This window comes from Canis lupus, chromosome 21 (assembly GCF_003254725.2).
Source record: "Canis lupus dingo isolate Sandy chromosome 21, ASM325472v2, whole genome shotgun sequence".
Lineage (NCBI taxonomy): Eukaryota > Metazoa > Chordata > Mammalia > Carnivora > Canidae > Canis > Canis lupus.
The window spans coordinates 33016686-33040720 of record NC_064263.1 but is presented as its reverse complement, the minus strand read 5'-3'; the positions used below and the strand labels follow the sequence as shown (position 1 = coordinate 33040720).

The following is a 24035-nucleotide window of genomic DNA, read 5'->3' as shown; positions in this document are numbered from 1 at the left end:
GAGAGAGAGAGAGAGAATGGCAGAGACACAGGCAGAGGGAGAAGCAGGCTCCATCCATGTAGGGAGCCCGACGTGGGACTCGATCCCAGGTCTCCAGGATCAGGCCCTGGACCGAAGGTGGCGCTAAACCGCTGAGCCACCCGGCCTGCCCAGCATTTTAAATCTTATGTAGAAGAATACTACTATGAGTGATCTAACCTTTATTAAGTATTTAACATGAATTCGTTTAATCTTCACAATATCCCTTATGTAGATGATATTAAATAAACACACACACATAGATACACATATATTTTACACATGAGGAAACTAAGATCCAAAGAGGTTAGGTAATGTGTTCAAGGTCACATAGCTAAGAAGCAATTGAGCTGCAATTTGAACACTATACCATAGTCTGGTTCCAGTGCTATGCTCTTTTTTTTTTCTTCCCTTAAGATCTATTAATTCATTCATGAGAGACAGAAAGAGGAAGAGACATAGGCAGAGGGAAAAGCAGGCTCCCTGCAGGAAGCCTGATGCAGGACTCCATCCTGGCACCCCGGGATCGTGCCCTGAGCCAAAGGCAGATACTCGACACTGAGCCACCCAGGAGTCTCCAGTGCCATGTTTTTTCTTTTCTTTTTTTTTTTTTAGATTTTATTTATTTATTCATGAAAAACCGAGAGAGAGAGAGAGAGAGAGAGAGAGAGAGAGAGAGGCAGAGACATAGGCAGAGGGAGAAGCAGGCTCCATGCAGGACCCCGATGTGGGACTCGATCCAGGGACTCCAGGATCACGCCCTGAACCAAAGGCAGATCTCTACAACTGAGCCACCCAGGCATCCCCCCAGTGCTATGTTCTTAATCACATCTTTGTACTGCCTGTATTAATTTTTAAAGCTTCTTGTGCTTTTTAGAGGATGATGATGTTTGATGCATATAATAACCCTGTGAAATAGGCAAAGTAAACTGTATTATCTTCATTTCACAGATGAGGGAACTGAGTCTTAGCCTCAAGTTTTTTTGACGCCTAGTCCAGTGCTTATTTTATTTTAATGTGCTGTATTCTAGAAACATCTAGATTTTGGGAAGTCAAGTCTAAAAGTAAAGGATATGACATAATGTAGATCCTTTTATTTGTTAACTCAGGCTGCTAGTAGATCATTTATATACTCAGGTTTATGTAAAACTGGAAAATAGGGACTGGTTGATTTAGGTCAGTTTGATTAGCTATCCAAGTTTCTTTATATAACCCACCTGAGTTAAAGTGAAAAAAAAGTACATCTTTATCCTAATTATGTCATTTCCTTGTTTTATATGAAATGCTCCCTTTTTTCTATGAAAAGACAAGGTTCTCTTGACAGAATTTTGTGAGTAGAGTCTAAAACTTTATGTTTAGTTACAGAGTTGTATCTGTCTAGTTTTTAGGTATATTTCTAGCATCATTTCCCATTAAATGCTGTCATGTTTAACCATCTACCTAAATTCTCTAAGCTTTGTCTTACTTCGTTATCTTTTTTGCATTTTCTTCCTGTCCCTGAAATGCCCTCTTTCCCTTGTCTACCTAATTCTAATTCTAATGTAACCTTATCTATGAAGCCTTTTCTGACATTCCTGGGCTGGATTGTCTATTCTGTGTTGCCCTAACACTTTGTTTTTGGGTAGTCCTGATTACTGCATTACAATTTTTTTACTCGTTTGTCTCTTAGAATGGAAGATTTGTAGGGCAGGTATTTTGCTGTGTTGATCTTGGTATCCAAAACACCTAGCAGAGTAGGTACCCTGTGAGTAAATAAATAATGATGGTATTCTGAAAATAGGACCAGCAGTGATGTTCTCACCACTTGTTTCCTTGTTGTCTTTTGCAGCTATGCATGCCCAAAGGGCTAGCATTCAAGACCCAGGCTGATCCCAGGGAGCCCCAGTTCCATGCTTTTATTATCACAAGGGAGGATGGCTCTCGGACATTTGGGTTTGCCCTCACATTTTATGAGGAGGTGACTAGCAAGCAGATCTGCAGTGCGATGCAGACCCTCTACCACATGCATAATGCTGAGTATGATGTCCTACATTCTCCCTCTGCTGATGGCCGAGATCACGGTGGCATGGAGGATGGTGAAGGCACTCCTGGGACCAAGCTTCAGCGCTTCAACTCCTATGACATTAGCCGGGACACGCTCTACGTCTCTAAATGCATCTGCCTCATCACACCCATGTCCTTCATGAAAGCATGTCGGAGTGTGCTGGAACAGCTTCACCAGGCAGTCACTTCACCTCAGCCCCCTCCACTGCCCCTTGAGAGCTACATATACAATGTACTCTATGAGGTGCCACTCCCACCTCCTGGCCGGTCTTTGAAGTTTTCTGGGGTCTATGGGCCAATAATCTGCCAGAGACCAAGTACCAACGAGCTTCCCTTATTTGACTTTCCTGTCAAAGAGGTCTTTGAACTGCTCGGGGTAGAAAATGTGTTTCAACTTTTTACTTGTGCCCTTCTGGAATTTCAAATCCTGCTCTATTCACAGCGTAAGTCAGTGTTTACTAGAGCTTTTTCCCTGTGTAGGGCTTCCCAACTTTCCATATTAAATGCAGTGGAACTAACTGTAAAGGTCAAGGGCTGTTATAATTTGAGCAAAACTCAGGTCTTTTCTTTTGCAGGTAGGTTGTAGATGGCAAACTGATGCAACACTAGTGGGCCTCAGTTTCTAATTGGTTATCATCATGGCCTTGGGCTGGGCACTTCAGCCTGGGAGGGAATCCTTGCTTCCTGACATCCTCTCTAGTTGATGCTGAAAAGAGGGGCAGGAAATGATGGTTCTGGAAAGCTGACTTTCCATCATTCTGCAGTTATTTCTGCCCCTTCTGCAGGCTGACAGTAAAACTGAGGATTCACAAGTGATGATCCTTCATATATTTGGAAGAATGTATTTGAGAAAATGAAGATGTATTGCTTCTTTCTGTTGTTATAACTGAATTGGTTTTTATAAATTAGAGGTGAACTGAATGTGAGCAGCAATTTGGACAAAATAGTAAAGTAGATCAGAAGGAAACAGATGTTTATTAAATGAACCAGGAAAATAACAAAAAATTTATTCATTCAGTACATATTTATTGAGAGCCTGCCATGTGCTAGGCATTGTTTCAGAGGCTAGATATATGATGGTAGACAAAACAGATAAAAATCCTTCCTATTATAGAACTGATATTTTAGTGGGGAAGGAGGGATGATTAAATAAATAAATAGAGTTTATAGTGTGTAAGGTGGCAATAACATCTGTGGAGAAAAATAAAACAGGAAAGAGGGTGGATGGTATTTGAGGAAGGGAAGTTCAGGTTTTTTTTTTTTTTTTAAAGATGTATTTATTAGAGGGAGAGGGAGAAACAGGCTCCCAGCTGAGTGCGGAGCCCAACATGGGATCCCAGAACCCTGGGATCATGCCCTGAGGCAAAGGCAGATGCTTAACCAACTGAGCCACCCAGGTACCCCTCCAGTTTTTAATAGAGTGATTGATTTAAGCCCTCTCTGAGCGATCCTTGTTAATATCTGTAGGAAAAGTATTCTAGGCAAAGGGCATAGCACATACAAAGATTTAGAGACAAGAATGTGTTTGTTATGTTCAAGAACTGAGAAAACTAGGTGGATGGTATGGAGTGAAAGAGCAGGAATATAGAAGCAGATGTTGTTAGACTTAACAGGACCCTAGATTTTACCATCCTGTAGGCCATTGTAAGGACTTTGTTATTCTGAGATGCCTAGTCATTGTAGGATTTAAGTTGGTTGACTTTATTTGGAAGTAGCTTCCAGTTTTATGGAGGAGTTGCAAGAAATGTTCAAAGAACTTTTGTATATTCTCCCACAGTTCACCAGTTATTAACATTGGGCCACATTTGTCTTACCATTCTCTCTCTCTCTCTGTTTATATGTAAATGTAATTGAACCACTGAGAATCATTGCAGAAGCTATGTCCCTTGACATATGTGTCCCCCATAGCTATGTCCCTAAATGTGTCAGCTTTTATTCATAAGAGCTAGGACATTTCTTACATAACCATAGTATGATTATTAGATTTTTAGGAAATGTAACATTGTTATAATACTGTATTCAGGTTTCACCATTGTCTCAAAAAATGTTGGCTTTAATAATTTTTTTTTAAATCCCTGACCCAGGATCTTGTCTAATAACATGCATTGCTTTTTCTTGTTACTTCTTCAGATCTTTCATGATATGAACATTTTTGAAGAGTGCAGGCAAGGCATTTTGTAGAATGTCCGTCAGTTTGATTTTGTCTGATGTTTCCTCATGATTTAGATTCAGGTTATAAACTTTGGCTATAATATACAGAAGTGATCTTGTGATTCTCTCAGTGCATTGTATCAGGAAGCACATAATGTGTATTTTTTTTTTTAATTTTTTTTTTTTTATGATAGTCACAGAGAGAGAGAGAGAGAGAGAGAGAGAGAAGCAGGCTCCATGCACCAGGAGCCCGACGTGGGATTCGATCCCGGGTCTCCAGGATCGCACTCTGGGCCAAAGGCAGGCGCCAAACAGCTGCGCCACCCAGGGATCCCCATAATGTGTATTTTTATCATGACAGGAGGCACTTGATGTCAGTTTGCCCATCTTTGGTAATGTTCATTTGATCACTTAGTTAAGATTATGTCTGCAAAATTTCTTCACTGGAAAGTTATCCTTTTTCCCTTTGTAATTAGTAATTTGTGAGGAGTTAACTCTGTAGATATACTATTCCTCTTTGAAGTTTTGCCAATAGATTTACCATCCATTAGTGATTCTAGTCTGAATTAGTTATTACCATGATGGTTACAAAATGGTGATTTTCTAGCTCCACCTATATTTATTTATTTATTTATATTTTATTTATTTTTTAATAGATTCATTTATTTGTTTGAGAGAGTTGCACATACAAGCAGGAGAAGCAGAGGGAGAGGGAAAGAAAATCTGAAGCAAACTTTATGCTGAGTGAGAGCCTGTCATGGGGCTCACTCTCATGACCCGGAGATTATGACCTGAGCTAAAACCAAGAGTTGGACGCTTAAACGACTGTGTGACTGGGGCACCCCTCCATCTTTATTTATTTTTCAATTTTTTAAAAAGATTTTATTTGGGGATCCCTGGATGACTCAGCGGTTTAGCGCCTGCCTTTGGCCCAGGGCGCGATCCTGGAGTCCCGGGATCGAGTCCTACGTCGGGCTCCCAGCATGGAGCCTGCTTCTCCCTCCTCCTGTGTCTCTGCCTTCCTCTCTCTCTCTCTCTCTCTCTCTCTCTCTCATGTCTATCATGAATAAATAAATAAATCTTAAAAAAAAAAGATTTTATTTATTCATTCATGAGAGACACAGAGAGAGAGGCAGAGGCAGAGGGAGAAGCGGACTCCATGCAGGGAGCCTGATATGGAACTCGATCCTAGGACCACGGGATCACTAACCAAGCCTAAGGCAGATCCTCAACCACTGAGCCACCAAGGCGTCCCTCCATCTATGTTTATAATATGTCATTGTACTACAAGGAATAACATTCATTTTTCCTTGTTTATTATTATATGGACTCATAGACTTTTATTAAGTAGATTAGGTATCTGTAATCCAGTGGGGTTGTTTTAAAAGTGGGAAAAGGAGGATTAAAACCAGAAATATGATAGATGACATTTTTCCATACATTTCTCCTTCTTAAATTTCCCAGAATATGAGTTATTGTAGCAATAATAAGAATTTTAAGAGGTTTGAATGCGATTGAGAAGATTTGTGTATAGAATCAAGTGGAACTGAGGACCTAAACCCATGTTTATAGGATGGTCAGGAAAAAGCTTTTTCCAAAAAAAATTCCTTGACACTGTTGAGCATGGCTGACAGTAAAATGGAGTGGCCTTTTATTGGATGTAGTTTATGCTCTCTATTAATAGAGTAGTTTAAAAAATTCAGTTTGATTTTCTTGAAATAGTTTTTATTTATGATTCAGAGGCTTTAGGGAGATGAAAATCTTTCTTGCCTTCCAAAGACATGTCATGAGCATTCACAGTATTGCCTACTATGTATCGTGACTAATGAATGGAAAAGAAGTGTAATTTAGGGAAAAAGAATGCAGGGGGAAATTGTAAGATTCTCAAAGTATAACCTGTTGGGTGACTGAACTGACAGTTTTAAGAATTTTTTTTTTAACCTGTATAAATCATTTTACCTCCTTCTGGATAGTATTTGTTTTTTTGTCTATATAAAGATTTCTTAATAGGATATTTTTTACCTAAAGAGAAGTTCTTTACCTGATATGAGTTAGTAGGGTAGGTTGGATAATTGAAAAAGTTATTCAAATCTGAGAATCATAAAAATGATTTATATATCCATTAAACATTGTATTTTAGCTTGAAACATGACAGTATAGACATTAGTCTTTTGATGAGAGGTCTAGGTATTTCCTTTGATTATGGGTCCACTAATCAGATGTCTACTTTGTCTTGTATAAGCCATACCCATAATGCATTCACCAGGGTTTCCAGCTACATTTTTTTTAAAGGAGAGTGAGAACATAATGAACCTTGCAAAAGAACCAGAATGGAAACTACCTATAGATTTTTACATTTTTCCCTGTTATTTTGCATTTAACTGCCTTATAATATGCCTAATTCAGTTGGAGTATTTTTTAGCCTCTGTGCATTATTCAGTTCTTTCCTTCTTTCTTTCTTTATTAATCAATCATTATTTTGAGAGGGAGAGGGAGAGAAAGAACACATGCTTGGGTGGGGAGAGGCAGAAGTTGAAAGAGAGAGAAATCCTAAATCCATGCCCAGCAGGGAGCCTGACATGGGCTCAGTCTCAGGAACCTGAGATCATGACTGAGCCAAAATCAAGAATCAGAGGCTTAACCAACTGAGCCACCCAGGCATCCTTACTCAGTCTTGTCTTTTTTTTTTTTTTTTTTTTTAAGATTTATTTATTTTTGGCAGGGAGAGGGCCAGAGGGAGAGTGAGAGAAACCTCAAGCAGACTCCCCGCTAAGCATGGAGCCCAACTTGGGGCTTAATGCCAGGACCCTGATATCATGACATGAGCCAAAATCATGAGTTGGATGCTTAATTGGCTGAGCTACCCAGGTATCCCTCAGTCTTTTTAAAACATCTAATTTTGTTTTCAAAGAAACGATTCTGGTTTTTTTTTTTTTTTTGTCCTCATTTTACCATTTATTTATTTATTTAATATTTGGTTACATTATATAATCCAGTAGTAAATTCAGCTAGCACAGACAAGTCTGGGAATAAATGCCCCTGATTCTTGTTAAGCATACATTAGTATTTTTTTGCAAAAGTAATGCATGCTTAAGGCATACACTCATAACAATTCTGGTGTGTCTTAGGGCTCAGTTAGTTGAGGATCTCCCCTCAGTTCAGGTCAGGATCCCCTCCTGCGATTGAGCCCTGTATCAAGTTCCCTGAACATCAGGGAGACTGCTCCCTCTCCCTCTGCTCCTCCCCCTACTCATTCTCTTTTTTTCTCTCTTTCTTGCTCACTCTCCCTCTGAAATAAAATCTTTTTTTTTTTTTTTAATTTTTATTTATTTATGATAGTCACACAGAGAGAGAGAGGCAGAGACATAGGCAGAGGGAGAAGCAGGCTCCATGCACCGGGAGCCCGACGTGGGACTCGATCCCGGGTCTCCAGGATCACACCCTGGGCCAAAGGCAGGCGCTAAACCGCTGCACCACCCAGGGTTCCCTGAAATAAAATCTTAAAAAAACAAAACAAAACAAAATTCCAAATGGAATACAATGAAATCTTCCCTTACTGACTCCTTAGTAGCCAGAGATCAAGTTTCTTGTGTGTCCCTAATGAAAATTAATAATAATTTATTTTTAAAAAGATTTTATTTTTTTGAGAGAGGAGAGGAGAGGAGTGGAGAGGAGAGAGCATGCATATGAGTGAGGGGAGGGGAGCCCGATGAGGGCCCAGTCCTACAACCCCAGGATCATGACCTGAGTAGAAAGCAGACCCTTAACCAACTGAGCCACCCAGGTGCCCCCCAAATAATATTTTTTAAAAAAACAAATAAATAATGTGTGGACAAACAAAGCAGAGAAGATTCAAAGTTTCCCTTTTTCACCTAAACTCCTCCTCTTAAGGAGTAATCTCTTAATTTTTTTTAGTGCCCCCTCTCAAATATTTTTAAACATTGAACTGTTTTTATGTGAAGTGTTGTGTAAATAGGTATTGTAATATTCTTTATACATGTATATTATACATGTATGTTAAAATTAATGTTGAAATTTAACATACTGTACGTATGTTTTAAATATGGTATATTAAAACTTAGGAAAACCTTACAGTCATACGGTAGGAATTTCAGCACATTACAAAAGAGTGTGTAAGTGAAGCATAAGACTTCCACCTCTGGCCCCTGGTTTTCCTTCAGACAGATTATCACTATTTCATGTTTCTTTCCAGACATAATCCTGTATATACAACATAAATACTGTTTAGAAACAACACAAATGGAAGCATGCTAATTGTTTTGCACTTTCATTTAATAATGTATCTTGGAGGGACACCTTGGTGGCTTAGAGGTTGGTTGTCTTGCCTTTGGCTCAGGGGATGATCCCGGGTCTGGGGATTGAGTCCCACATGAGGCTCCCCTTGAGAATCCTGCTTCTCCCTCTGTGTCTCTGCCTCTCTCTCTGTGTCTCTCATGAATAAATAAATAAAATCTTTAAAAAAAATGTATCTTGGAGATAATTGGGACATAGAGATTAAGTTGTTTCCTAAGAACAAAGAGTGCATTATAAACATTTTTTCCAGTTTTCACAGAAGTGTGAGTATGCAAGGACAGTTTGTGATTCAGTTTCCAATGTGTAGAACTGGTCCTGTAGTTTGGACTTATGTGTAGAGTGATCCCAAGGCTATTGTCTTTCTCTGCACAGAGACAAGCCATAAAAACATGCTGGTTCCTCTCTGCCCCCTTCACCCACTCAGTAGTGGTGGTTGTAATCCCACTATGTTTTGCATTATCTCCTTTTGTTAAAAGTAATTGCTCATTAATCAGTATGGGAACTTGAAGAGAATAGTTGCCTAGAGCCATAGTGTCTCCAGTTGATTTTGATTGTTTGAAATGCTTTGGATGTATATGACCTTTAGCTATTTCCTATTTATTGGTTTCACCTTCTTGTAATGGTGAGCACAGACACAGGCAATGGCAAAGAGGTACTGATTTTATCATTTGTACTGGTGTACAGAAAGGGATTTTTGTGCTGTTGCTTACAGCTCTTGGAGGTCAGCATCCTAGCATGGGTACCGCAGATTACTGGATCCTTGAAATACTGTTGGTTAGGCCACCCTTCAAAGTGGGATGTTGTTTTTTTTTTAAATATAAAACTGTAGAGAAAAAAACTCCTGACAACTCAAACCAGAAAGGCCACACAATTCCAAATTTGTAGTGCCTGTGAAACTAAACCAGATAAATGGAAAGTGAGTTAACCTTGAGAGAGATTATCTGTGACCTGCAAAAGTGTTTTGTTTCTAAGAATCCCACAATTTCAAGTGTATCGCAAGGAATTCTTCAGAGATTTCAATCTGAGGCAAACAAAGTTATCTACTCTTAAGAAATAAGTGGGCTGAGTTTTAGATACTAGGTTAGATTTATCCTGAAGAGTAGGGAAAAACTGGAAACTAGATTTCTGTGCTATTGGAAAACCTGCTTTAATGGAGCACAGAAAGCCTCTTCCTTCAGACTCTAGCATGCCCTGTTTTATGGTTATAGAATAGATGTTGCCACACACTGCAGCTAAGTACTGTTAGTAGTAGTACAGTGCCAGTATGTCTCATAACAAAGGCATTTTGGGAACCCATTTACTCAGATTGTCTGTTGGCCTTGTTAGATGTTACTGTCCCTAAGCAGACATGCCAGGAATGCCAGCCTTATAAAGCACCTGCTTTATTGACTTTGGGTAAAGGACTTTTTTTTGTTTTCTCATGATTGAAAAGGCCTCTGGTACTCCTGCCTTTCTCCATTCTCCCCTTAAAATCCTGCAGTAGTGTGTGAATGTGTATGTATACACACTAAAGATGGGGTGGGATATTTTAGTGTAATATTTATTCAAAATATGTTTAAGAGCCAGTCTTAGGGCATAGTAAGACTAAGCTTTAAATATCACTTGACGGTTTTCTCCCATGCTTTTGCATTCTTTTGATTCATCTTAATTTTGAACTTTACAATAAATTCTTAAGGTGTCTGAGATTCTCAGGATTATTGCTCTTGAGTAGATTATTTACAGACATATGTAGAAAAATATAATTGAGGTCTCATCTAGAGAATCATTAGACGTTTTTTTAAAGGTTTTATTTATTTTGGAGCATGTGTGTGTGAGTATGGGGAGGGAGAGAATCTCAGGCAGATTGCCTGCTAAATGGACCCTGATGCAGGGCTCCATGGAGGGCTTGATCTCATGACTCTGAGATCACAACCTTAGCTGAAACCAAGAGCCAGCCACTTAACCAACTCAGCCACCCAAGCGCTCCTCATTAGATTCTTAATGATTGTTGGAATGTCATTGAGCAGAAGATTAAAAAGCCAAGTTGTACGGGCATCCCGTGGAATTGAGGTATCACAGAAGAGGCTGAAGGCAGAGTTTGCAGTGGTCTAAATTTTGTTATTTTACCTTCATGTGGGGCTAAATACTTTTTCTGAAATCAGAGATTAACTCTTCAAAGATTGCTTTTTTTGTAATTTGGGAAATGTTTTTGTTCCTTGAATGATGGGTGGGAATTTTCCCTAAATGGTTTTTATTTTATTTTTTTTAAGATTTTATTTTATTTATTTATGAGAGACACTGAGAGAGAGGCAGAGACACAGACAGAGGGAGAAGCAGGCTCCTTGCAGGGAGCTGGATGCAGGATTCGGTCCTAGAACCGCTGGATCATGCCCTGAGCTGAAGGCAGACGCTCAACCACTGAGCCACCCAGGCATCCCCATTAAATACTTTTAATATAGGAATGATGATGCTTTGTGTGGGCACAATGAAAAATGAGATAGACTCTCTCCTTGAACTTGTCTTAGTTTCCCTTGATCTTTAGTGAACATGAGTAGCTTATGTCCTTTTGTCCTTCTGCTAAGCCAGTTTTGTTTTGTTTTGTTTTAATTGATCAAATCTCTGAGTTCACTTTTAGGCACTGATCTGTCTGTACCTTAGTTTGACCAAAGAAGCATATGAGGCATTTTCCTGTACAGCCCTTAAATGTTTGAGATGATGAAGCTTTAGTCATTAATTTCTATATATTTGTATTACTAGATAAACTATTTCCAAGTTATGTTCTTCTTTGCTTAGCCAGGAGTAAGGTGATAAGGCAATTTTCAAAGTATTATTAGTGAACAAATATGGGATACTTGGCTAAACTTCTTCCTAGTTGATACATATCAGCTCCTGCTCAATTTTTACTCAATCTTCCTCATTTTTTGGGGAAGCTTTTTGTTACTTACAACTCCTTTATGAGTGAAGATATTATTGATTTAAGTGATGGGGTGAATTTTTAGTACATGAAACCACTTTAACCCTTAATAAAAGCTCTTTTGAAATCAGCCATTCCAGAGGATATTACTCATATGATTTTAAAATTTATGTTCCTGTTTTGTACTTAAATACCTGCAACCATTATACAATTTGTGAATAGTAATTTTAAAAATTTTACTTTTAGCCAGTCCATTTTATCAGCTTTGCCAATGTATTTATTACTTATTTTTTTAATAAAATGGGTCTAGAAATTGTGTTCTAAAGGAAAGCTAAACTTTGAACACAAACTTTCCCTTCTAAACCAATATCTCTGGGGCATCTAGGTGGCTTGGTTGGTTGAGTGTCTGCCTTTGGCTCAGGTCATGATCCTGGGGTCCTGAGATCGAGCCCTACATTGAGCTCCCTGTTCAGAGCCTGCTTCTCCCTCTCCCTTTGCCTGTCACTCTTCCTGCTTGTGCTCACTCTGTCAAATAAATAAATAAACAAACCAAGATCTCTGACCTAGAATAAGAGTTTTGAGGCATGAAAGTCAGTCTTCTAAGTCTTTCAAATTCTCAGGAAGCTTTTATTGAAGTGTTAAAATAATACATTTGTGCTATTCCCACTCAGGAAAAGTTCCAGGTAGAGGACAGACTTGGCTAGTGTGGAAAACCAGCTTCTGCATGTTTTGTGGTTCTTTGGTCTTGATCTTGAAGGTAGAGTTCATATTAGTCCCTTATAGAATGCAGACATAACTGAGTGGTACAAGAGCCTGTTTTAGCTTCCATGCTGAATAAAGACCCAGGCCACTGTTCCTTTTGTTGTTGTTGCAGTTCCCCAACCCCTTTGTAACTTAAGAGAATCTACTTAACATACTGGTTTAGTATTTGGAGCAAGGTGCCATTTAGGATTTCTCTTCTATTTCCATATAAATTTTATTAAATTAATAAATTGAAATTTAATTGCTTTTATTAAATTTAAATTTAATTAAATTTTATTATTAGCAGGAAGCTGTATGTGTGGGTATATTTCAGCTTATGGCCCACTGAGGTTTCTCAGTCATCTTTCTGATACCCATAAGGGAATCACACTCTGAGCATACCCTTGCTGAAATTTATCCTGATCCTTTCTTTCTTTTTCTTTTTTTTTATCCTGATCCTTTCTAAATATGAAATTGTATTGAAGATTTTAACTTACTATTTGGCAGGCAAGTGCTTTGTTTTTGACTGGTTTTTATGTGTTTTGTTTTTTAACCTAGATTACCAGAGACTGATGACTGTGGCGGAGACAATTACAGCTCTCATGTTTCCTTTCCAGTGGCAGCATGTCTATGTCCCTATTCTCCCGGCTTCTCTCCTACATTTCTTAGATGCTCCTGTTCCATACCTGATGGGCTTGCATTCCAATGGCCTGGATGACCGGTCAAAGCTGGAGCTGCCTCAAGAGGTGAGAGGAATGTGGAACTTGGATCCTGGTGACTCTGGCCCCAGTCTAGGATTGGAGAGAGAATGGCTTTGGGATGAGCCCAGGGTGGTATTGAGTTTATTTTCTTTAATTTTGAGGAACATAAATACCTTTTCAGGGGAAAAAAAACATTTAGCTTAGTTTATGTCATTGCAGAAATATTTGTCATCTTTATTATTATATAACGTTACATACATTGTAAGCTCTGTGTTTATACTATCACGAATTGCCTTTTCCATATGTACTTTTTCAAGCACAGTATTTTATGTACTTTTCAAGACATTTCTTTTCTTTCTTTTTTTTTTTTAAAGATTTTATTTATTTATTCATGATAGTTACACAGAGAGAGAGAGAGAGGCAGAGACACAGGCAGAGGGAGAAGCAGACTCCATGCAGGGAGCCCGACGTGGGATTCGATCCAGGGTCTCCAGGATCATGCCCTGGGCTGAAGACGGCGCTAAACCACGGAGCCACCTGGGCTGCCCTAGGCCTCCAACTCTTGATCTTAGCTCAGGTCTTAAACTCAGGGATGTGAATTCAAGCCCCTGACTCAGGCTCTGCACTAGGCATGGAGTCTACTTAAAAAAAAAAGAAAAAAGAAATCTTTCCATTCTGTAACTTTAAATATACACAAGAGTAGCATAATGAATTCCTGTGTTCTTAACACCCAGCTTCAACAGTTATCATACACATTAAAGTGTATTTTACTTTCATACCCCTTACCCCTATTATTTTAAGGAAACCCCACATAATATAATTTCATAATTTAAAAAAAAATTTTTTTTAAATTTTTATTTATTTATGATAGTCACAGAGAGAGAGAGAGAGAGAGAGGCAGAGACACAGGCAGAGGGAGAAGCAGGCTGCATGCACCGGGAGCCCGATGTGGGATTTGATCCCGGGTCTCCAGGATCGCGCCCTGGGCCAAAGGCAGCGCCAAACCGCCGCACCACCCAGGGATCCCTATAATTTCATAATTACTTCATTAACCAGACCAAGTATTAATAAGTAAGTGGATTTCTTTTGCAGGCCAAGTTTATTTGTGAAAGTTGACCTGATCATAGTGGTTCTTGTGGTGCTGAGCTAGCTTTGAAAATTTTCCTTGTTCAAGATAAAGAAGGCCATGAGAAAGTACTTTTCCTCTCTTGCTGTAATTATGGCCTGCTCCTCTTTCCTGTTGTTTCAGATACCAAAAGAATCGATTAAAAACATGTATTTAGTTGTTTATTTCCTACTTTATTCTAAAACAGATTTAAAGCATGATTAAAATAAGATTGTTTATTTTTTACTTCTCTAGAATTACCCAAAGAACTATTCTACCTTTTTATGTCATTTTGTGGCTGGTATGAAACTACTTGGGAGAAGGGTTTTTATATTCTGAATTTTTTAGTTATTAGAAAGGCCTGGGAACAAGATTTTGGAATATACATACACTGGTGCTACATGGTTTTCTCCCTCCATCAAAATGTTTATGGGAAAAAAAAAAAAGAAAAAAAATGTTTATGGAGGGAGATTTTTTGCATAAGTGAGTAATATTAGTAAGGAGACTTCCTTCCAAAGAAGAGTACAGTCTCATGGAATTGGATCTGAGCCTCACTCATGTCATTGGGCACATCTGGGCAGCATCCTTGGTGAAATCCTGATAATTAGATCACACCTCTAATATTTACATTATAGTCAGATGCTTCTTTACTTTTTCTCTTTCGGTTTTAGGAGGAAAATGTCTTTCTTGTAGCTTCTTCCCTTTCTACCCCCTTTGCTGCTTTGCTTCTATAGAGCTTTGTGTTGCTTGGAATGGGACAAGATTAATTAAAGAAGAAAAGATCTAATTGATGGAGAAAATCATTGAGTTGGGGTATTAGGTTTTATATATATTTGTCTGCTTTACTGATAAATATTCATAAAAGATACATATCAGAGTTTGGAGAATGGAAACAAATGCATATTTAAATTGAAACCTCTTTATAATAAACCTAATGATCATTTAGTAAAGTCAGAATAACAACAAAAAGTGGTTGAAGGTAGAGAGCTTAAGAGGCATGCTACATACCAGTCTAAAAAGTAGGTCACTAGGCAAGAAGCCAGTTTTCTCAGCTTTATTTTCATCTTTGGCGTCAGCTTGTCATATATTTGGGGCAAGTTCTGTTCCTTGTAGGATCCGTCAACATCATTCTTAGTGTGCCTCATGTGTGTGGGTGTATGAAGAGGCTGATAGGAGACCAGCAGTTTTCTTAATAGGGGACTCAATGGGACTGTTTGAGAAACCCAAAAGTTCACTCTGTTCTGGGTATTGAGGCCTCCACTTTTGCAGTATTCCCCATTGTTGCTACATCCTTTGCTTCTCCCTATGATCTGCTTGGGAAGACCAGTGACAATGGAACTGTGGAATACCTGTGCATACTTAAACAATTCTAGGGTTTCAGAGTCCTACTTTATTCAGACTGTCCTTTTGAAGGTCACATATTTGTGTGGATTGTTTCAAGCTGGATATTTATCTTGATTTTTGGCAGATAACCTATAGAATATCCGAGCCTTGGGATGCCTGGGTGGCTCAGCAGTTGGGCGTCTGCCTTTGGCCCAGGGCATGATCCTGGGATCTAGGATCAAGTCCCACATCAGGCTCCTTGTGGGGAGCCTACTTCTCCCTCGACCTATGTCTCTGCCTCTGTGTCTCTCTTGAATGAATAAATAAAATCTTTAAAAAAAAAAAAAAAAAAGAATATTTGAGTCTGTGTAGTCCCTATCGGGAACTTTAGACTGGGGAGAACTTTCTCAAGGACTAAAGCACCAAGAAAGATATGCATAATGAATGAAGACTAATAATGTCTCTGAAAAACAACTTTGGGATGTCTCACAAGTTATATATATGTGTATATAATTTTTTTTAAAGATTTGTAAGTAATCTCTACACCCAGTGTAGGACTCAAACTTATAATGCAGAGATCAAGAGTCACATGCTCTACTGACTGAGCCAGCCAGGAGCCCCATAGATGATATATGTTTCTAGTAAAAAAAATTCTGACAGGGATCCCTGGGTGGCTCAGCGGTTTAGCGCCTTCCTTCGGCCCAGGGCGTGATCCTGGAGACCTGGGATCAAGTCCTGCATCAGGCTCCCTGGATGGAGCCTGCTTCTCCCTTTGCCTATGTCTCTGCCTCTCTCTAGCTCTCTCTCTTTCTCTGTCTCTGTCTCTCGTGAATAAATAAATAAAATCTTAAAAAATTCTAACACTGCACGGAAGTATAAAGAATAAAGTAAAAATGACTTTAGATTTTACCACCAAGAGATAACTCCTTTTAACATTTTGGTAGACATCCTGTGGTATCTTTATACTGCTCGGAGGCCGTTTGAGGCAGAACTGGGGAAATTTACTTGGGCCTGCAAGGGTGCATCATCAGGGTAGTGTGGCAAGCTTGATTTATAAAAGGGACTTTCTCCAGAGGGATGGAGATTGTACATTTCCTAGATCCCTAAATCAGAATTCATTAGTTGCCGCCCCATCTTGGGGTATCAGAAGTCTGTGAAAAAGCCCTTTGTTCCTTTTTATACCAACGCATGAGCTCAGCTGTCCCTGAGCAAGGGAAAGTGCTGAGCTGCCTTTGTGAGGCATTCTTTGTCCTGTGCTTCTCTTTTGGGTTTCATTGTGTGAGTCCAGGAAGGAGGCATTTTGTCCACAGCTATGTCAGGGAAAGCAGGCAGAGGATATTAGAAGATGGTGTTACTTCTTTCTATCTTGGGTCCTTCTTTCTTTCCTACTGTTTTTTCTTTTTTTCTCGGGATACTCCTTCAGTAGCCTTTCCCCAGTAATGTTTATGTGGAGCTTCCCTTCAGTGAATAACATAGAGATAGACTAGAGATGAAACTGATTATGATTTGGTATTAGAAACACTCATGGCTGGGAAGGGGCACTGTGACTTCCTGCAGGAAAAGATTTGGGAGACTTTTTGGTATTTTGGGGATCCATGTGGTTATTATTACTTCAGAGCATCTAAGGCTTCCCCTTACCTCTCCCAACAAGGTAGGATTTAAATGAGTCTACACAGACTCAGGAACCCACTGATCGTGTGGGTTCAGTGTCTCTTCTAGGTTACTTTTTGTCTCCCAAGTTGTTGTTGTTGTTGTTTTTTTTAAGATTTTATTTATTTATTCATGAGAGACAGAGAGAGAGAGAGAGAGGCAGAGACACAGGCAGAGGGAGAAGCAGGCTCCATGCAGGGAGCCCGACGTGGGACTCGATCCCGGGTCTCCAGGATCACACCCTGAGCGGAAGGCAAATGCTCAACCGCTGAGCCACCCAGGCGTCCCCCCTTTTTTTTTTTTTTTTAAAGATTTTATTTATTTATCTCCCAAGTTGTTTTGCAGGAGTTGGCTTCTTACCTGAGGAAAGGGGTGTATGAGGAGTTTGAGGTGGGCTTGCAAGTTGCTTCTGTTTGCCAGAACTTTTGGTGTGTGGGAGAAAATAGTGTGAGGCTATTGTATGAGGTTAGTATTTGAATGACCTCGTATTTCACTTTGCCTTCTCATCCTTACCTCCTTTAGCCCAACTCTGCAAAGAATGGCTAGTGGTATCTACTCGGAGACTCCTGTCTTAATCTAGCCCATCTCCTAGATGCCTAAGTTGCACTCTCTCTTCTAGCTACCTCCTACCAGGAGTATATCTACAATATGTGGACATAGCATTTGGAGTTCATAAAATTCTTTACAGACATTCTGTATTTGGCTCACATCAGTGGGAGAAAAGCCAACTAAGGATTGTTGAGTGGATGCAGTTATTTTTAGATGCCTCTGTATTTTCAATTGGATAAACTGCCTTTTTTTTTTCTACAGAGAGGAGAACCAGTGGGGTAAATGATTGCATTGTGTGCCTCTGGTGGGTCATACAACTTTGTTTTGTTAGCTGTATGGACAAGGCTTATGAGGCAGGTGATCTTCATGACTAAATTTAATTGTCTTTGCTGTCTTTTTAAATGGCTTGATATGAAAGAATTTATAATTTTAGAATCTTAGGGGAACAAACAAGCCTATTTTTAGGCGTTAAACATTTATTGGCTCTTTTTCTAGTCAAGGCTTAAACTTGTTACCCAGTGGAGGAACTCCAGAAAGTGAATTTTAAAGGGATTCTTCTTCTAATTTTTATATCTCAGATATAGAAAATTTCTCTTTTTTTTTTTTACTTGTAGATTGGTAGATGGAATAGTTTATGCACCCAGCAAATGTTTGTTGAATGAATGCATGCATGGACATGTTAAATACATGAAGTTTTGAGATTTTGTGGAATAGTTATATTCAACTAGACTTATGTCATTGGTACAGGGAAAACTAGGAGGATCAGTGGATCAGCCCTTTGATATACAATAGAGGTACCATCCAAAGGAGGGATTGTTAAATAATGGAGCTGGAAAAATTATTTGTCCAAAAGGGAAAAAAGTAAAAGTATCATAACAAAATCAACTTGAGATGGATTAAGAAGTTATAAATGTTATGAGCAAAAGTTTAAATCTTCTAAAGATAATAAGTACATTTCTGACCTTGGGTAAAGACTTTGTAAACAAGGTACAGAAAGCACTATCCATAAAATAAAAGATTGATAAATTTTTAGTAAGAGGCAAAAGATTTATGTGGTCTAAAGAGAAACTAGCGTATAAATTTGATTTTTTTAAATTAAGAGAAAGGCATCTTAAATGAAAAGATATGATAAAAACTAGAAGATATGTAACACATACACCTACAAAGAATTAGCATCAGAAGATTGTAAAGAACTTGTACAGACTAGTAGGATAATGAAAGCAACCCAGTAGAAAAACGAGCTAAAGACATGAATAAGTATTGCATAAAAATGCACATGTTTTTCACTAGCAACCAGAGGAGTATAAATTAAATGCTCCCATTTCAGTGGCAAATTAAGAAATCTGATAGTACCAAGTTTTGGTAGGATTTTGATCAGTAGGATCACTAGATTGTTGGTAAAAATGTAAATTGTTATAACCACTTTGGACACAGCTAGGCATTATCTTTATAAAGTTGCACATTTGCATAGCTTACAACACAGTAATTCCACTCCTAGGATACACCCAAGAGAAGATCTTGCGCACATGTCCAAGAAACGTGTAAAAATGTAAAAGCAATAAATAGGAAAGAACTTAAATGCCCTTTAATGGGAAAATTGATAAATAAGCTGTGTTACATCCACACAGTGGAATATTATACAGCAATGAAAATGAATATCATATAACTACATATAAGAAAATGGCTGACTCTTAGTAACCCAGTGTTGAGTGAAGATAAGTAGTATAACACTGCTTAAGGAATGGCAATCCTTTCTTAAATTTAAAAAACAAGGAAACACTTAATGGCATATATATGTGATAAATTATAAAATGAAAGGCAAAAAGATAATAAATAGAGTTTTCTGAATCATAGTTGCCTGGGGATGGGAAGATGTAGGTTGGAGGGTGGAATTGGGGAAGAGTATATAGGTAGATAAAGTATTGGTAATGTTCTAGTTCTGGATTGCGCAGGGCAAAAAGGTTTTTATTTTATTTTATTTTATTTTATTTTATTTTATTTTATTTTATTTTATTATTTTTTTTCAAAAAGGTTTTTAGATTGTCCCCAGAAAGTCTTCAGTTTATATTCCTAATATCAGTGTATGAGATGTTTGTTTTATAGTAATTTGGCCAGCATTGGACTTTATAGATCTTGTATCTTTGCCAGCCCAGTGGCTGAAAAATATTTTGTCTGAATTTCTTGGATTATTAGCAAAATTGAACATCTTTTCATACACACACACACACACACATATATATTTAAACCTTTATTTATTTGAGAGAGACAGTGTGTAAGCAGGGGGGAGAGGCAGAGGGAGAGGAAGAATCCTCAAGCCGATTCCCTGCTGAATGTGGAGCCTGATGCGGGGCTCTATCCCAGGACCCTGCAATCATGACCTGAGCCAAAATCAAGAGTCCATTGCTTAACTGACTGAGCCACCTAGGCACCCCCATCTTTTCATATATTGGAAAAATTAATTAACTGGAAGTTTTGTGTTTTCCTTCCATAACAAGTTCCCACTTTTCAATTGGGTGAATTATTTTTGTTTCAATGATTATTTCTTTGGTTATTAGCCTTGAGTTATTTATGACAATTACTGTTTCCTAGATTGTTTATCTTTTAATTTTTTTATGGCAGTATTTACCTTTTTGGCTTTTAGTCTTGTATGAAGTTTAGAGAGCCCAACTCTACCTTAAGATAGAGCAGTAATCTTTTATAGTTTTGTTAATGCTTTTGTGGGTTTATTTAACTTATTAAACTTTTTGTTATGGGGAACATGAATACAGGTAAGAGTATAGAAGCTAGCATTCATCATTTTATGACAATCATCAACTCATGGCTGCTCTTCTTTCTGTATCATCTTCCCTCTCCCCTCTCACCCTACTGGATTATTTTGAAATAAGTCTCACACAGCATTATTATGTTTTTCAAATATATTCAATATCTATCTCTAAAAGATACTCTTTTTAGGAAAATAAAGTGGTTTTATTTTTTATATTTAAATCTATAGTCTATCTCAAGTTTATTTTTGAGTATGGTATTCTATTTTAATATTTCTAAATGTACAGCCATCTGTCCTGAAAACATTTATTGAATGATCCATCCATGATACATGAGTCTGTTCAAGACTTTTCTTTTCCAGCAGATTATTTTGTTTGTATTAGAATCTAGTAAGGCAGTTGTTTTCTCAAAATTTTCTTGGCTATTTTATTCTTTCAGGCAAGATTCAGAATTAATTCATCACTGTTAAAAAAAAAGTCTTTCTGAAAAAAAAAAAGTCTTTCTGGAATTTTGAAAAAAATTTATATTAAATTTACAAATAAAGTTTTAATTTTAATAAATAGGTGCTGAATATTTACGTCATCACAGAATCCACTGCTCTCTAAGATAAGTTTTTATCTCTCTCACTTTTTTTTTTTTTTTTTTTTAGATTTTATTTATTTATTCATGAGAGACAGAGAGAGAGGCAGAGACACAGGCAGAAGGAGAAGCAGGCTCCATGCAGGGAGCCTGATGCAGGCCTCGATCCAGGGACTCCAGGATCATGCCCTGGGCTGAAGGCAGGCACTAAACCTCTGAGCCACCTAGGGATCCCCTGTTTTTCTCTCTTTATTTCCATTTTATAACTGAGGAGACAGAATCAGAAAGGTTAAGTAAGTTTCCCTAGAAAGTGGCAGGGGAAGATTAGAACTCAGGTCTATTTCCTTCCTGAGCCCCACCTTCTTTATACGGTATCTCATACATGCCAATTTCAGATATTTCTTCTTCTTTTTCTTGTTCATTATCCTTTCTTTTTTTTTTTTTTTTTTTTTTTTCATTATCCTTTCTAAAGCTTTAATGCTCTTAATGCTCTGGAGTTGTTCACCCTCATCTTGTTTTGACTGCCAGGCTAACCTCTGCTTTGTGGATATTGACAACCACTTCATTGAGCTGCCAGAGGACTTGCCTCAGTTTCCCAACAAGTTGGAGTTTGTCCAGGAAGTCTCTGAGATCCTCATGGCATTTGGCATTCCTCCTGAAGGGAACCTTCATTGCAGTGAGAGTGCCTCCAAGCTGAAGAGGCTCCGGGCCTCTGAGCTTGTCTCTGACAAGAGGAATGGGAACATCGCAGGCTCCCCTTTGCATTCCTATGAGCTCCTCAAGGAGAATGAAACTATTGCCCGGCTGCAGGCCTTGGTCAAGAGGACTGGGGTGAGCCTGGAAAAGGTAAGATGCTATATATGAGTTTGTGACAGATTTGGTCTGTATGAGGGGGCTATCCTGGTGCAATACAGTGTGAAATGAGAAAGCACCTAGTTCAGGGCAAGACTTATTTGTGAGCAGTGGAAGAATGCTTTTGGATGGAAGATTCTGGCAAACATTATCTTAGTAAATGCTACTTAAATCTAAGTTTGGATAGCTTCTTACCAGGGCGTCAAGGAGGACCTGCTGTCATTCTTTGTGAACACTACAGTAGAGTGACTTGAAGGGATGACTGTGGTAACCTTTGTATTCAGACCTCTTTCACATCCAATGCCATTTGAGTTTCACAGCAACCTACAGCATGCAGAGCAGGTATTGTTAAATGCTGTTTTATCACCCAAGAAACTAAGGCTTGGAGAGCTTGAGTGTTTAGCCCAAGATTAAATGCCTAGGTAGTGGCTGAGTGGAGGGCTAGATCCTAGTCCTTCTGAATGCTAGTCCTATGCTTTTTCTGGGATGAAATTAGCTTTCTATCTCCTGACTTTGATGAGACTGTTAACTTTGTGTAGTTTTTTTACCCATTCTTCACCCTCCCCCATTCTCACTGTTATTTTTATAAATTATAAGCAGAATGGGCTGATATAATCAGTTGTTGGGCTATTTTTTTAGTTAAGTATGAAACATCTCATTTTCCTGTTCTATTTAGTTAGTAAAGGAGATATTTTTAAAAAATGATGGCTAAAGGGAAACAGAGAGATTTAGAGAGGTTAAAACAGACACAGGAAAAAAATCTTAGGGAGAAAGATAAGGACAGTGATGTGGGGGAGAAAATCAAAGAAATGAAAGGAGAACCAGAGTTTGACTTTGTTGCTTTGCCTTATCATTTTCTCATTGACTTACCATATTTCTTCCTTTCCCTGACCCTTGAGATAAGTAGCAGCTTTTCCTCTATTGTTGAGTCACTTTTTTTGCCCATAATGATCTTTCTACTATCATTGAGTTCCTGGGTACCTACAGATGCCAATACCCTCGTTTTTCTGTATCAGAATTCCTTTCTTTTTCTCTTCTTCTCTTTTTTTCTCTTCTGCATTTGCTGTGAAGTACGTGACCACTGCAGGGCTACTCTGGGAGTGTGTGTGGGGGGGCGGGACAGATGAGTTGCATTTTGGGGGGATAAAGAGAAAGCTTATGTTTTCAGCTGTTGTTTCTTTTTTTGTAGCTGGAAGTACGTGAAGACCCCAGCAGCAATAAGGATCTGAAGGTTCAGTGTGATGAGGAAGAACTCAGAATTTACCAGCTAAACATTCAGATCCGTGAAGTTTTTGCAAATCGTTTCACTCAGATGTTTGCAGACTATGAGGTGTTTGTCATTCAGCCCAGCCAGGATAAGGAGTCCTGGTTTACCAACAGGGAGCAGATGCAAAACTTTGATAAAGTGAGTAATCGTGTTCGGTAGGTGGTAAGGAATGAGAACCTGCCAGAGCCTCTGGCTTGGATTTATCTTAAGATGCGTTTTCTTTCATTATATTATGTACTGGAAACAAGTTCATGGTCCTTCTGATGAAATATGAAATCTTGTTTTAGAACAGAGTGCTTGTTGTTACTAACAGGTTACTTACCTTTAGTCAGAGAGCTCCTTTGAGCTAAGGTGCATATGCAGGTTGAACATCAAGATTCTGGGAAGAAGAAAAAAAGATTCTGGGAAGATTGGTTGCCATAGTAGGTTACCTGAGTAAGTTTGAGCTAGTGTGTCAAAGTTTCAGAGTATCTGATATTATATGTGTTAAAAAAAACAATGAAGAGATTTTGCTGTTTGCTTTTCATAAAGACCTAGGAAACCTCAGGAAACCTAGGAAAAAAATAACCTACTGGATCCTTTGGGTGTGTTACCTTTGTTGGTCAAGGCTGATTTACCTGCTTTTCTCTCCTTTTTCATGACTGTGTTCCCTTTCGGTCTCACCAGGCATCTTTTCTATCAGACCAGCCTGAGCCATATCTGCCCTTCCTCTCAAGATTCCTAGAGACCCAGATGTTTGCTTCTTTCATTGATAACAAAATCATGTGTCATGACGATGATGATAAAGACCCAGTGCTCCGGGTATTTGATTCTCGAGTAGACAAGATCAGGCTGTTGAATGTTCGGACACCTACTCTCCGCACATCCATGTACCAGAAGTGTACTACTGTGGATGAAGCAGGTGAGACTTTTTTGGTGCTGTACTTGCCTTTTGGATTATGTCACTAGAGTGTCCCTGTTCCTAAACATGCCAGCTTCTTTCCCTGTTTCTGTTTCTGCATAAATTATTCCCATTGCCTTCCTCTTTTTTTGCCTGGCAGACTACTTCTACTTTAACACTGTATCTGGGATGCCTGAGTAGCTCAG

At 38.6% G+C, this 24035-nt stretch overlaps 1 protein-coding gene across 2 annotated transcripts in view; it reads left to right on the top strand.

The window, feature by feature from the left end:
• Positions 1-24035, top strand: part of DENND5A (DENN domain containing 5A) — a 108188-nt gene that overhangs the window by 43531 nt on the left and 40622 nt on the right. For both annotated transcript variants that reach the window (XM_025459437.2, XM_049098764.1), the window contains 5 exons: positions 1847-2504; positions 12719-12906; positions 21359-21676; positions 22872-23087; positions 23616-23850. In XM_025459437.2, the coding sequence (XP_025315222.1) occupies positions 1847-2504; positions 12719-12906; positions 21359-21676; positions 22872-23087; positions 23616-23850 (1615 nt within the window). The remainder of the gene's footprint in view (positions 1-1846; positions 2505-12718; positions 12907-21358; positions 21677-22871; positions 23088-23615; positions 23851-24035) is intronic.